At 60.9% G+C, this 14,446-nt stretch overlaps 1 protein-coding gene across 13 annotated transcripts; it reads right to left on the bottom strand.

The window, feature by feature from the left end:
• Nucleotides 1-765: 765 nt before the first annotated feature.
• Nucleotides 766-10,480, bottom strand: CARNS1 (carnosine synthase 1). 13 transcript variants are annotated; one of them, XM_045065737.1, is made up of 10 exons: nucleotides 10,303-10,371; nucleotides 9,912-9,938; nucleotides 8,325-8,622; nucleotides 7,426-7,515; nucleotides 6,689-7,176; nucleotides 6,330-6,504; nucleotides 6,154-6,239; nucleotides 5,218-5,449; nucleotides 4,840-5,120; nucleotides 766-2,934 (listed from the first exon to the last, which is right to left on the bottom strand). In XM_045065737.1, the coding sequence occupies exons 2-10, from the start codon at nucleotides 9,912-9,914 to the stop codon at nucleotides 1,708-1,710; spliced, it is 2,880 nt and encodes a 959-aa protein (XP_044921672.1). In that variant the 5' UTR covers nucleotides 9,915-9,938; nucleotides 10,303-10,371; the 3' UTR covers nucleotides 766-1,707. The 13 variants fall into 13 exon arrangements, with proteins under 13 accessions (XP_044921672.1, XP_044921683.1, XP_044921700.1 ...); XM_045065748.1 differs by having other exon boundaries at nucleotides 8,325-8,598; XM_045065765.1 differs by having other exon boundaries at nucleotides 9,912-10,013; nucleotides 10,303-10,345.
• Nucleotides 10,481-14,446: the final 3,966 nt, after the last annotated feature.

The raw sequence follows: 14,446 nt of genomic DNA, 5'->3' as shown, positions 1-14,446 counted from the left end.
GCTGGGTTCTGGCTGGGTGGCGAAAAGCGGGTTGCGTCTCTCTGTTCACCCCCGAGAGACGACGACTGCATCAGTCTTCCTAATGTGACACCTGTCTCAAGGACCCTGTATCAGAGCATTTACTGGGTGATTGCTCAGGTCAGGGCTGGGCTTTGTTGCCAGGTTCTCGGTTCTCACTGACCCACCTGTAAATATGGGTTTGTGCTGGAGTTTGCTACGTTGCCAGTTTAAGTACATTTAGTCATCTTGCTACCTGGTACAGAATAGGCACTTAATAAAACTTTGTTAAGATCATAAATAAGTGAATACACCAAACCTGGCCTGTGACTTAAGATATGAGCATGGATTCTCTTTGAATGGGGCTCTGTAGGGGTGAATTCAGGCTGCATTAGATCTTGGATAGAGTTCTGACTGTTGTTGGAGGCCGTCTGGATGTGCATTCCAGCCGGATGGGGAGGCTAAATATGAACTCAGTTGGACAGAACTCAGGAGTCTCCAGGCTGGAGGAGGGTTATTTGATTGAATGTGGCCCTCTGGTTGTGATTCCACCCTCCAGAGACCCTCAGGTTTGAGTCCCCTTGTGAGTGACCATGGCAGGCCCCTGCTCACGGTCAACACAGAGGCCTGGCCAGTATGGCGTTTATCCTTAGCGTCAGAGGCTACAGGTATCCCTTGGCCACCTCTTCTCCTCTCTTCCCCAATTCCCATCTAGCTGAGTCTGAGAGGAGTTTTCCAAGTCTTGAGAACCAGATGTCAGGCCTTTCATTAGTTCATAAGCCTTTATTTGAAGAGGGATGCTTGCGGAGCTGGCCACAACTCCCGGGCTGCACAGGGGCAGAGTTATTGAGACAGACTCCCCTGAATCAGGAAGGGAGTGCAGATTTTCTTCTGCCAGTGCTGGTTAGTTATGCCAGAGGCCAATGTACCAAAGCTTGGTGGAGAAGGTGGGCGCTGCCTGGGAGGGGGCATTCCCTCATCTTAAGGCCACATCTGAATGAGGGCAGGGAGCTGAGTGTGGTTTAGGAGTGGAGCGGGCACATAAGATTTAGTAAAAGTGGAAACCTGGACCTTGTAGCTTGTCCCTTGACCCCCTGGCTACTGTGGTATGACCTTGAGGCAGTGATTGTTCCTGTCTGAGCCTGTTTCCTCATCTGTAGAACGGGGCAATGATGTCTACCTGGAGAGGAGATGGTTCCTGCTGGTCCCAGGTCCCTTGCTTCTACTGCTCAGGCCAAATGAGGCAGGCAGGGCACTGCCAAAAGTTGTCAGTGGGCTCTGGAAATATCCTGGGATTTGCTAAATGAGGGTTGAGGATAGGCCGTTTTATCTCAGGGTTTTGTGGGATTTATCCAAGGCCAGAGGCCAGTCAGCTTCTCGCGATGGGTGCACCCTGCAGGAAGAGAGACAGACCTGGAGCGATGCCAAAGAGGGGCTAAGTTTGGACCCATTCCCACCTCCCTGTCGTGTGTGTGCGCGCATGAACAGCTGTTGTTGCTTCTCCGTGGCTAGACTCGTGGGGCAGGACTGGGGCGTTCGGGCTGAACTGACAGCAAGAGGGCCCAGTGGCCCCCCTCACCATACTTTCTTTTATGGCCCTTTAGCTCGGGAGGCCTTCTTGTCAAATGGCCCTGACACTCTGGAACAGCCATGAGGCCTTGGGAGGGGGCCAGGCCAGGGTTGGGGCAGGGGTCTGGGGAGAGAGAGGCACTATTTGAAGTGGGACAGGAAGTGGGCAACCGGGTAGTGGGGCCCATCGATGCCCAGACCCTGGCAGAGGCCCAGCAGGCGGAGGCGAGCCTCAGCCGGGCTCTCCCCAGCACAGGCCACGCTGCAGTAGGGCTCCTCGTACTCGCCGGGCACCAGGATGTCCTCCAGCAAATTGAGGCGCAGCAGGCCCTGGTCGTGGAGAGCCTGCAGGGTCTCGCGGCTGGCGGTGGAACTCAGCACCTGCGGATGCTGGGACACCAGGCACATGACCCCCACCAGGTGGCCACGGGCCCGTGGGTGGGTGGGCAAGGCAGGCCGCAGGCCGCAGGCCACCATCGCTGCTGCCAGCAGCAGGTCCACACCATAGAGCTCCAGGATCCAGTCTCTCAGGTAGAAGCCGCCCATGCGGGGGTTGATCTCGATCAGTTTCGGCCCAGCCCCGGTCAGCTTGAGCTCCACATTGAACACCCCATCCAGCAGCCCACAGCCCAGGCAACAGCGGAAGGCTGCCTGCACCAGCTGGGCCTCCTGCTCCGGGGCCAGCCCCGTGGGCATGCAGGCCGCCGTCTCTGTGAAGCCAGGCAGCCTCGTGGGGCCATTGTCGGAGACGAAGGCGGCCAGCAGGCGCCCTCCAAACAGCACCAGATCCACGTCATGCTCGGTGCCCTCGACAAACTCCATCAGCAGCATGGCGTTGCCCCAGCCCAGCCCAATGCCGGGGTGGTCGGCCTCCCCCTGCAGGTCACGAGCGATCCTGGAAAAGTGTTCACGGCACTGTGGCGCGTCCTCCACCAGCCGCACACCCACCGCGCCCGCCCCGAACTCCAGCTTCATGACGCCGGGCAGCGGCACCTGGTGGACGGCCTTCTCCACGTCGGCCTCGCTCTCCAGTGGGCAGCACGGCACGGCATGCAGGGAGGGCGCGGGCCAAGGGGGCCCGTGGCAGCGCAGCAGGTGCAGCTGGGTGCAGCTCTTCTGCTTGGCCAAGCGCATGGCAGCCGGGGGGCTGCAGGGAAGCCCCAGTTCCTGGCAGAGCAAGGCCGTGAGCACGAGGCAGTCATCCCAGTAGGAGAAGCAGCCATCCAGCTGCAGGCCACGGGCCCGCACCAGCTCCGCCAGCAACCGTGCGTTCTCTTCATCCCGCCGGTGCTCTGTCACATCGAAATGGATGAAAGTCTGCACCAGCTGGGACGCAAAATGGTTGGGGTCCGACTCCACCAGGTGTAGCTGTGGAAACCACCAGGGCCCAACACATCCAGCTCAGCCTGTGCTGGTTGCTGGGACAATCGGATGGGGCCTAGAGCATGGTTTGGGCCCACAGGGGAGAAAGACTTGCCAGTTCTAGGGGGCTCAAAAAATATTCCTTGATGGGCGCCTGGGTGGCTCAGTGGGTTAAGCCTCTGCCTTCGGCTCAGGTCATGATCTCAGGGTCCTGGATCGAGGCCCGCATCAGGATCTCTGCTCAGCGGGGATCCTGCTTCTCCCTCTCTCGGCCTGCCTCTCTGCCTACTTGTGATCTCTCTCTCTCTCTGTTTCAAATAAATAAATAAAATCTTTAAAAATATATATATATTCCTTGATGACTGACTAAATGGCAGGTGCCGAGTTTGCACATCCAACCCAGCCTGGCGGGGAGGGAAGGCAGCTGAAAAGAGGCAATGCTTAGGCTGGGAGCTGAGTAAGACTCAGCCAGAGGAAGGAGGCAGAGGGTGTGATCTGGGCAGGAGGAGGCTGGAGCAAAGAGGGGGTGCTCCTGGGCTCATTCTCTGACGAGAGCTTGTAGGGAAACTACCAGGGTTGGGAATTGAGAAAGGTGGCCTGGTGTCTTGGGACATCATCCTCTTGGTTGTCATTCACCCAAACAGTTCTGACCCTGGGGGTGCCCATGGAGGAATCCAGTGGGGCCCTGCACCCCAAATCTCACTGCCCGCTGGGGGAAACACAGACCAAAAGCGGCCGGTTCCCAGGGCAGAGAGTGCTCCTGAAGAGACGGGAGCGTGGCTGGGAGCACTGTAGCACTTGGCAGCATGAAGAGGAGAAAGACATTCCAAGTGGAGAGCACAATGTGCAAGGCAGGGAGTTAAGAGGCATGGGAATGGCTGGCAGGGTGAATTCCCAAGGGGGTGCTGTTGTACCGTGGAAGAGGGGAGAGGAGACCATTGTGGTAGATTAGAGCTGTGAAGAACCTGACCTCAGTTTTCTTATCTGTTCCATAGCGGATAAGAACTTCTACTCTGCTGGCATGGCTTCAGATTCTTTAATGTGAGGCCACTGCTGGGAACTTGATTCAGGATCTGTAAGCTGCTCCCCAGCACCCTCCTCGCGCCCTCAGGAATTCAACCCCCAAGAGCCTGCCCTTCCTGCAGGATGGGGTCAGGCTCCTTAGCCTGGCATTCAAGGTCCTGGTTCTGGTAGGAAACCTGAATGATAGCCCCGCCCCTCCTGCCCGTCTGCGCTGGGCTCTTTTTGCCCTGGAGGGCTCTGTGCTCTTCCTGAGGTCTCATTTCACCGGGCTGAGACAGAATTCGACCAGAAGCCAAAAGGAGTTTAAACTTCTGGGTGTCTCCGTCAGTTAAGCCTCTGCCTTCTGCTCAGGACGTGATCTCGGAGTCCTGGAATGGAGCTCGGCTTCTCCCTTTCCCTGCGCGGCTCCCCCCACCCGCTGCTTGTGCTCTCTCACTCTCGCTCTCCCTCAAAAACTAAATAAAATCTTTAAAAAAAAAAAAAGTTTTGGGAAGGCCTGGGTGGCTCAGTCGTTAAGCGTCTGCCTTCCGCCCAGGTCTTGATTACAGGCTCCTGGGATCCAGCCCCGCATCAGGCTCCCTGCTTGGTGGGGAGCCTACTTCTCCGTCTCCCACTCCCCTTGCTTGTGTTCCCTCTCTCGCTGTGTCCCTCTCTGTCAAATAAGTAAATAAAATCTTTAAAAAAAAAGTTTAGATTTCTAACCTGGGCAGGGCGGCGGGCCCCAGCCCTACTCCCGGGCTCTAGAGCCCCCAGCGGGCCCGCCCAGCGCAGGCTCCGCCCCCAGAGATGCGGGCCCCGCCCCAAAGGCCTCAGCGCCCCGGCGCCCAGGGCCCGGCCTCCGCCACTGGGGCGGGACTGCGCGCCGGCCCCGCCCCTCGCCCCGCCCACCTTGAGCCCGTAGTGGCGCGCGGCCTCCCACACGAACTTCTTGCTGACGCCGCCGGCGCCGATCAGCAGCAGCTGCTTGCCCTCCATGAGGTAGTGCGCGGACCGCCGCAGCATGGTCTCCACGAGCGGCGCGGCCGCCGCTTCCTCGGCCGCCGACCGCGGGCGCTGCGCGGCCCACAGCCCCTCGAGCGCGCCGCACGCCTCCAGACACGGGCCGCTGTTCAGCTCCAGGGCCACGGGGGTCAGCGTGCGGCCCTGCACCGTCAGCGCGAAGTCCACGCCTGGGCCGGGCCGGGGGCGCGGGCTCAGCACGGGCTGCCGTCCTGCCCCCCCCCCACCACGGCCCCCCGGTCCCCGCCCCGGGCGGTGCGCACTCACCGAGGAAGTCCGTGCGAGCCCGGCGCCCGCCGCGCTGCTCCGCGCTCAGGCCGGCCTCCAGGGCCAGCACTGCGGCCAGCGCGGCCTCGGCCGCCGCCTTGACGCGCTGTCGCACGACCGCCACCTGCCCGGGTTCACCCAGGCCGCACCGGGCCAGAGCCACCTCCAGCGTCTGTGGCAAGGAGCTCTGGTGCCGCAGAGGCCGGTCCTCACGGCCCACGCTGCACACCACCTGGCCAGGGTGTGGCTGAGGGTGTGGGCCCAGGAGGAGCCCGCCCAGGACTCCTGCACCCGCCACCCCCTGCGCACCTACCCTTGTGCTGAGACCCAGGCCAGACCTCTCACTGGACATTCAAGTGGCACAAACCACTTTCCCTGCCACCGGGCCCTCTGGTCCTTTAGACCCTAAGGGGACTCTACCCAGGCTTCCACCTACGCCGGGGTCTCTCTGCTCCTTGGAGGTTCCAAATACGCTTGTTCCTAGCTCCTGCAGGCCTGGGGGCCTGTGCCACCCTGATGTACCCCCCACCCCAGACCTCCATGAGGTCAGGGTTGAGCGACTCTGCCTCAGGTTGGCTCAGAGCTGTGTTCCCAGGAGGGTCCCCAAGCTTTCTTGAGTTCCCCAGCTTGGAGGCCCCTTCTACAGGACTCCAGACACGGGCAGTTCAGGGACCCTGGGTCAGCCTCTTCTGTGGGTAAGAGCTCCCTGGAAAGAGGATTCAGCCCTGGGCCCTGGTACCTAGTACCAGGCAGGGCTCCTGAGGTAGGAAGGGTGAAAAGGGAGGGGAAAAGCATCAGACCCAGGAGTCTTCCTAGAGACCACCAGGACTCCCCCCAGAGGTTAGGTCTTCTCTCTGCCTGGGGCCCTCAGCCCCTCATGAGGGCTGGGCTGGGGTGTGGCGGCGGGGTCAGGATCTAAACTTGGGCCAGGCTCACCTTGCTCAGCAGGGGCCTGTCCCCCTGGGTCCGACAGACCACCGCGCAGATCCGCACAGCCAGCTCAGGGCCAGGTGGGGGACTGCCTGGAGAAAGACAGTGAGGCCTGAGCCCGGCCCAGAGCCGCTGGGAGGGTGAGCCGAGCTCCCACTGCTGGCTGGCGCGGGGGCTCTCACCTGGGAAGGGCAGTCGGGCAGGTGGGCACACAGCCTCCACCAGGACACTCTCCTCCTCCTCCAGCTTCTCCAGCAGCGCCAGCACCGTGTCCGCCACTGCGCCCAGCTCCCCTCGCGGGTGCACACGCAGGGCCTGCCGCCCCCGCCAGCGCCAGCCACTGAGCTTGACGGCCACCTGCAACGGGGAAGGGAAGCAGGCCTCCTTACCACCCCACGACCCCGTGGGGTACCAGAGCATCCAGTGTGTAAACGGAGGTACGAAGGGAGGGCATTGCCAAGTTCGCAGCAGGCCCGGGGAACCATCCCCGCGTTCTATCCTGCTGGCATCTGCACAGACCTCGGAGGCGGGAGCCTGTTACCTGCAGGGCATCACCCAGGGCATCCGAGTGCAGAAAAGCCCCCACTTCCTCCTTCACCAGTGTCTCCTGGTCCTCTTTGCCACTGAGCTCCACCAGCCGTAGGCCCGGGCTGGCCTCCCCTCCCCGCAGCAGGGCCGGTGGCTTATAGGTGAAAGCCAGGGTCGCTGGCACGGCCACACCACCCTGCTGAGCCAGCAGTCGCCTTGTCAGCAGCCTGTCCTCCAGCAGCCGGGCCAGCTCAGCCGAGGCTCCCGTGGGGCAGGTCAGGTCACGGGCAAGTTCAGCTGCCTCTCGACCCCGGCCAGGTCCCAGCCCCAGGCCCGCCAGGAAGTAGGTGGCTCGGCGTGGGGGGACAAAGTCATCCAGGAATGTCAGGCCCCCTGGGTGGAAGCTCACAGCCTTAGAGACCAGGAGGACCGCCTCGCCCGGCTGCCCGGGTGCTGGCACCTTCGTCAGCCAAGCAGGGGACAGGCAGAGGAGCATGTTTCCTGTGGGCAGAGGGAAGAGGGTTGCTGGCCAGGGAAGGCTTCATGCCCCCATGCCCTCCACCGCCAGCCCGGGGCCCTGGGCAGTGGGGGGCAGCTGCTCCGGGAACCCACCCCCACTCAGAGCGTGGCAGCTGGCCCAGTGGAATGCAGGCACTTGCCAGGGTCAGTGGGTATTTCGGGATGTGGCCGGGCCAGGCGAGGGCTGCCCTTTCTGTCGGAGCATGTGGAGGAACATGGGCACATACTCACCCGGGCTCTGGACCCCACCCTCCAGGAGCACAGACAGAAAGGTGCTGGGGGATCCCAGAATGCATAAGGTCACCTCCGCACCAGGGCAGCCTGGGGGGGTGGGGGCGGGGAGAACATGGCCAAGCTCAAGAGGGGTTCCCCCCCCCTCTTGCTGCCTACCCTTCCCTGCCCCATAGCCCCGCCCCCCCATGCCCCCACCCACCCCATCCCTCGTCCCTCCGGTGCAGGCTGGAGAGGGAAAGGGAAGCTGCCTGCCCATCCTGCCCGGGTGAGGCGGACTCCCTCCTCTCTCTAGCTAGCCTGGAATGTACTGGAGGTTGAGTGACTGGAGACCTGGGTTCTAGCCTGGGCTCTGACACTGACTTTCTCTGGGACCCGTGGCCCCCATGCGGTGCAGTTGCTGGGGGTGGGAAGAGTGGGGAAATGTCCCTGTGCCTCAGTTTCCCAGTCTGTGATTTTCATGTATTCTAGCTGGAAACCCTGTGTCCACATAGAACTTTTGTGGCCACCTGATCTATAAAAACAGATATAAAAATAAATACAAATAAAACTGATAAAACTGGGAAGCAGTTTTGGGTCCCAACTGTTAGCGGCTTCCACAGCAGCTCCCAAAAACCCATCTATAGGAGCTCCAACGCCACAGAACCTAGATTACAAATCCCACGGCTGGGTCTTCTGGGGACAGGAGGGAAGCCTTGATCTCTGACTTTACTGGTGCCAGATGCCCTTTGAAACAATGCTTGCCTGCCCGAGGTTGACTGGCCTTGCCTCCCTGGCTTCGGATCCAGCCAGAGCCTGGGGGAAGGGGCTGACCTTGACAGGGATGGAAGCAGGCTGGGCTGAGAGCACCTCCTCCCCGCCCCCCCAGGGCTGTCCCCCACCCTGGAGCCCCTGGGCACCTGTGCGGGGCACCTGGCTGCGGTCCTGGGTCTCCGGAAGGCCAGCTTGCTGCAGACAGCTCTGCAGGAGGCTGTAGCCGTAGACAGTCCAGGCCCGGGCCTCCGCCCCCTCGAGGGAGCCCTTGCAGTCCAGGCCCACGTCCTGGCGCCAGGAGCCAGGGAAGCAGCCTGGGGGCGGCAGGCCAGAGCCTCCTCCCCATGGACCCTCCTCTTCCTCCAGGTCCTTGGAGCCCAGGGGGCAGTCCCAGTCGGGACCCAGCGGATCCAGGGAGAGCTGAGAGGGGCAGAAGTGGTGGGTCTGGGGTAGGGCGAGCAAAGGGCCCATTAAGTCACTCGAGGGTATAAGCCCTCCACACCCCTAATCTTGGGCTATGTTCAGGGCAGACACTGTCCTAGGAACCCGGGGGGATGGTGTTGGATTAGGGGGTGAAGGCCTGTCACCAGGAACATGTAGGTAGGGATGCTTTGCAAATCCAGGTACAGTGCTCCAGGGGGGCAGGGGGGGGGGAGGGTAGGAAGCAATGTGCCGCTGGCTGGACCACTGCCCCCCATCCCATGCTGAGGTCTGTCCTAGCTTGGCTCGTAGGACTAGACGTACGTGTTGGTCTGTTTTGTTCACTGAAGCAGTCCTAGCACACCATAGCTGCTCCGTAAACACGGACTGAGAACAGATGAACGAACCGAGCAATCACTTGGGCTGCTCATTCCCCTCTGGCCTCGGTAACCTGTCTATCACCATGGGGAGCTCTGCTGAGACCTGGATGTGTAGATGAAGCTGTCCCATGGCCACCCAGGTAGGCCTTAAGGACCTACTGTGTGGCCAGCCCTGTGCAGGGCACTGGTCGGGGAAAAACCTGGTGCCCCTTTTTCAGATGTTCTGAGTCACAGAAATGCTTTCTTCGGATGACATTTTACACCCCTGCCCCTCTCTGAGGCAGGCTAACTCCCAGTGAGGCTACTCAGACTCTGTGTGACCATAGGTGGGGACAGTAGTGGGCTTATCCTCTGGGGGACAGCCTGAGCAACCTTGGGTAAGTTACAAGGTTTCTTTGGCCTTGGGGGGTGGGGGGCTGGCACCTGCCCGGTCCCACCCCAGGAGACCGGTGAGGCTTAGCCTTCAGCCATGGGGATGCAGTGTGCTGCGGCCGGGAGGACACGTCTGCGCCTGAGACCTGGGCTCGAATCCAGACTGACCAGTTCCAAATTCTGAGCCTCGTGCCTTCACTTAGAAGGTGTGTTCCAAAAAGAAGAAGAAGGTGTGCGTCCCCTGAGAGCCCAGACCGTGCTCTCACTGCTATGTCCCCAAGCCTGGAATGGTGTCAGGTGCATAGCAGGGGCTCAAGAGATGTTGTGGAATGAATGACCGCCAAAGGGGACCACCTGTGCCCGTCCCCGGGGCTGCTGGGGGAGCCAGAAGTGCCCAGCCCGCAGCAGCTGCATGTCCCACGCACCCGGGGTCATAGGTCTGAGCTGTCTGCACAGGGGAGCCCCCAGGGTGAGGCTTTTGGGTGCCAAACACTGCCCTCTGGGCCCTCCCTCTGACAAGGGGCTTGGGCCTTTTGAGGGGAAGGAGCAGAGGAGACTCACCATCTTACAGGTGCAGTGGCTGAGAGACTGATGGCAGAGACAGAGACAAAGGAGGGAGTCAGGGCAGCATAGTCTGCACCCCACTGCCCAGCCCCTAAGACTCTAGAACAGAGAGGCGGCTGCCAAGGCCCAAGTGTCCTGACCCTGGCATGTGTCCAAGGCTGCCCCACCCCCCCAACCCAAGGGGGTGGGATTTCTGCGGCCCGGCCCCCGGGGGTCCTGCCCACCTACCCCCCCAGAGCTCAAGCCTTGCGGGTTGTGCCAGGTCCGATTGGGGTCCTAGCATCCCGCCCTTCCAGCGGGGGGCGCGCTGGGTCCCCACGGCCCCTGGCCCCCGGTCCCTGGCCCCCCTCCCTGGCTCTCCCGGGGGCGCGGGCAGGAGCCGGGGTACCTGGAGGGCTGCAGCGGCTCGGCGGGGCAGGCGGGCGGCGCGCAGCGGCGGGGGTTTGGCGGCGGCAGCGGCGGCGGCACAGCGGGAGCGGGCGGCGCCGCTTTATATAGAAGCGACCGGGGCATGCCCAGTGCGGGGCGGGGGCGGCGCGGGGCCCCGGCCGGCACCCCCTCCGGCCGCCCCAGCGCTCCGGTGCAGACACCCGGCCCCCAGCCCGGCACCTGGGCTCCGGGTGAAGCCTGGAGGGAGGGCAGACCAAGGGAACCGGGATCGCAGCCGCAGGGCTGGGGCGAGGGACAGAGACAGAGTCCGGAATGGAAGCGGGATGGAAGAAAGGGAGCCCGAGAGAGGAGGAGGGGAGGGGGAGAGCAGGAGAGGGCAGAGAGGGGTGTCGGGGCTGCCCTTGGCCTTTGGGGGTGGGGTGGCCAGGAGATCAGTCAGGGCACAGGATCTGGAGTCCTGCCCCTGGATGGAGTCCTGAGCGCCCTTAGCACACCCAGGCCCCAGCAGCCGGCCGCAGCCATGAGCCCTGTGCCCTGAGCCAGACTCTCCCAGAAAGGTGGGGTTGGACAGGGGTCCCTGTATGTCTGTGGGGCTCCTGCCTCACCTCTCCTGGCCCCCGTCAGAGTAGGGATCAGTCGGTAAGAGGACCCCACAAGGGCAGGCCCCATTTCCTGGGAGACCCTCTGCCCTGCAGGAGGCCAAGAGGGAAGGGGGCGCCCAAGCTGCAGGCTTCCGGTGGATGTGAGCCCAGGAGAGGGGTGTGCACCGGGTCTGTCTTGCTCATTGACACCCACGTCTGCTGGACGTGCCGGCAGTGACACCCAGTCTCCCTAGGACACACGACCTTACCCCAGGTTCGCTTACCCAAGCACCCACAGAAAACACCTCAAGAGACCCGGCTCACGACCACAAATTCAGGGACTCACACCCTCTCCTTGAGTGTCCCGGGAGGCGGGTGTCGGACCTGGGCACTTCCCTTTCCTGGTCTGAACCTCACTCTCCTCCTGCCTAAAACGGGGCTAGTTCCCATCTCTCAGGGATGGGGGGGGGTGGTTAGTACTGGGTCCCCTGCACACGCACCACACATAGCCTGTGGTTACAATCCCAACAGCTTACAGCCTCAAACCCACAGCTTCTCCCTCCTTGTCTCTGAGTTGGAGACTCCATGGCTGTCCTTGAGAACCTTCTGGGCTGGGGTCCAGTGGCATCTGTGGGGGCTGAGGTGGAGGCTTTGGCCATACAGAGGACCCACCCCTGTCTACCACTGAAGGGACTCAGAGGGGAGAAATGATTCATCCAGCCTCCGTCCAGCCCAGCCCACATTCCCCACACAGCTTTCCAGGGCCGGCTGCTCGACGCCCTCCCTGGAATGAGGTGTGGCCACTGGAGAAGTCCATTCTCTTGCCGCATGGGTTGCCTGAGCCCCACCGCGATCCCACTGGTGGAAACAGAGGACACAGATGTCATCAAGAAGCATGAGCTTAAGCACTTAACAAGAGTTAGAAACTGAAATTCAACTGAGTAAGTGTTAGGGATTTGATTGACTTCACTCAACAATTCACATACTGGGCAGCAGCCCATCTAGCAGAGAGAGGAAGGAGCTCTGAGCAGAATGAAAAACTTATAGGCAGAAGGGAGCAAGGGCGAGGATGTTGTACGGGCAAAACAGCGGGTTGGGTTTTGCAAGGTCGCCTTCCTTTAGGGGATGGCAGAGGTCTAGCAGGTGACCTAACTAGTGCTAACTAGTGCTGGCAGGTGAGTCCTGATCCTTGTTAAAGATTTCATTTCTGGGGGCACCTGGGTGGCTCAGTGGCTTAAGAGTCTGACTCTTCTTCTTTTTTTTTTTTTAAGATCTTATTTATTTTAGAGAGAGAGTGTGTACAAGCGTGGGGGTAGAGGGTAAGAGAATCGCAAGCAGACTCCAGGCTGAGCTGGAGCCAATTGCAGGGCTCGATCCCACAGCCCCTGAGCTAAAGTCAAGAGTCAGACATTGAACCGGCTGAGCCACCAGGCACCCCATGTGTCCCGCTCTTGATCTCAGCTCAGGTCTTGATCTTTCTGCTGGTGAGAGGCGGAGCAGGGGTCTTCCATCTGCTAGAGCGTGTACACACCGCACAGAGAGCGATCTTGGGACTGGAGTGGGAGCTTTTATCTCATTATCTATAGGAGAAAATCGAGCTCAGACAGCGAGAGGACATTTCCTATACAGGGACTTTGCAGGGAGTCCGAGTCTGGCTTCTGGACAGAGCTGGGATGGGGACTCTCTGGGGTGCAAGATGGAGACCATGCACCCTTCCCCATGACCAGGCGGGGATCCATCTGCCCTTCTGCCTTTTAAAAAAGTGTGTTTGTTTATTAAGTAATCTCTACACCTAACATGGGACTCAGACTCAACAACCTCGAGATCAAGAGTTGCATGCTCTTCTGATGGAGCCAGCCAGGAGCCCCTGTCCTTTCACTTTTTTGCTTGGCCCCCACTCCTGTCCCCGGGGCTGACCCAGGCCAATGGACATCTCTGGGTGCCATCCCAGCTTCAGTCCCTGCAGACTAAGTGCCATCAGATTCCCCGAGCCCCCCCTTCCAAGCAGGTTTGTTGAGAGCTGCCAGGTTTGCTGAGTATGGTTGTTCAGGTTGCTCACTGCACAAAAGCTCCCAGCTGAGAGTGGTCACTTCCCCTCTGCCACACAGGGGCTGCGTGTGGCTGGAGAGGTGTCTTTTCCCAACTAGCACACAGGTGCTGTAGGAGCTAGCACAGCCTTAGGAGGACAATGTGTACAGAAGTGTTCACATGAGGAGGGAGCTAGTTTTCTTCTGGTCTGACACCCCCACACCCTACCCACCTCAGGGTCCCCACATAGATGTTTGATAATGGCACCTGCCCAGAAAATGCTTCCCTGAGCAAAAAAGGCATTGATTCAGCCCTAGCTGGAGGAGTCCTGCCAGAGAGCATTTGCCTCTAGGGTCTATGACCAGTGGGACCTACTGTCACCATGGCCCCCCTCCCAGCCTCATGACAGATTCCCGGGCCGGGCTGAGGTTGCTGCTTTCCTGCTTCCCCACCCTCCGAGCAGAGCTGAACCCTTGGAGGGCAGGGAGTCTAGGAGCTGACCCCAGGGGTAGGCCCCCCCACCCTACCTGCTGCAGAGCCTGGACTGCACTCGATGCCCTAAAGCTAAGGTATTGCCCAGAAGACACAAAGACCTGAACTCTAGTGGCTCTAACCCCCAACAGTGAACTTGGGCTGGGCACTCCATTTCCCCTTTCTCTAGTGAGGTTATCAGTGCTGCCTGCAGAGGGGGAGGGGATCCGAGAAAAGGGTCTGGGAAGTGTGGGCGAGTGGGTTATACTTAAGCTACAGGTACTTTAGTGGGGCAGGGATGAGGGAGGGAGGGCCCTAGAGGTTCTCTTTACCTCCCAGGGGCCCAGATGCTGCCCCACATTCCAAGGGGCTGGGACTCAGGCTGGGGCAGGGCCAAGGGTGTGGGTGGGAGCAGGAGAGAGAGCATCCCCAGGAGGACAGACCTGGGTGAGCACCCAGTTGTAGGGGGCAGTTTCATGGCTGCTGATGTGGAGGCAGGGGTAAACCTGGGGTCTGCCACGTGCTGCGAGATCTTGGCTGAATGTCCTCCCCTCCCGAACCCCAATTTCCCCCAGGAAACTCTGCAGACCTTGGTCTGGACCTCCATGTTCCCTCCTCTCGGCGGTAGGCTCCCTCGGGTATGGGATGGTCTGCCCGAGACCCAGGGCCTGGCCAGGCACATACTAAGCACCAAACGAACACATGGAAGAGCGAATGCCCTGTCGCCAGAGCATTCCACATCAGGGCTCTGACCAGCAGCCAGGCCAGTGTTCCAGCACAGCCACTGGGACACACAGGTTGACTATTCCACCGTGGAAACAGGAGTCCAGATGCTTTCTCCCACTGCTCCAAAGTCCTGCCACGCCCTGCCACCCTCCCCCCTGCTGCGGCGGGCCCCCAGGGAGGCAAAGCACCCTGGAACGGGCACTGTAGGGACACAAGCCGGCACTGGAGCCAGCCCTGTTGTCCTGGTGATGGCTCATGTCACGGGTACCCCAGGCACCCACAGGGGCAATTATCAAGTGTGGGAGGGAGTTTCCATGGTGGCAGTCCCGAGGGGGC

This window comes from Mustela putorius, unplaced genomic scaffold (assembly GCF_011764305.1).
Source record: "Mustela putorius furo isolate JIRA1106 unplaced genomic scaffold, ASM1176430v1.1 tig00000127_pilon_pilon_pilon, whole genome shotgun sequence".
Classification (NCBI taxonomy): domain Eukaryota; kingdom Metazoa; phylum Chordata; class Mammalia; order Carnivora; family Mustelidae; genus Mustela; species Mustela putorius.
Note: the sequence above shows the minus strand (reverse complement) of the source record. Positions and strands in the feature narration are given on the sequence as shown.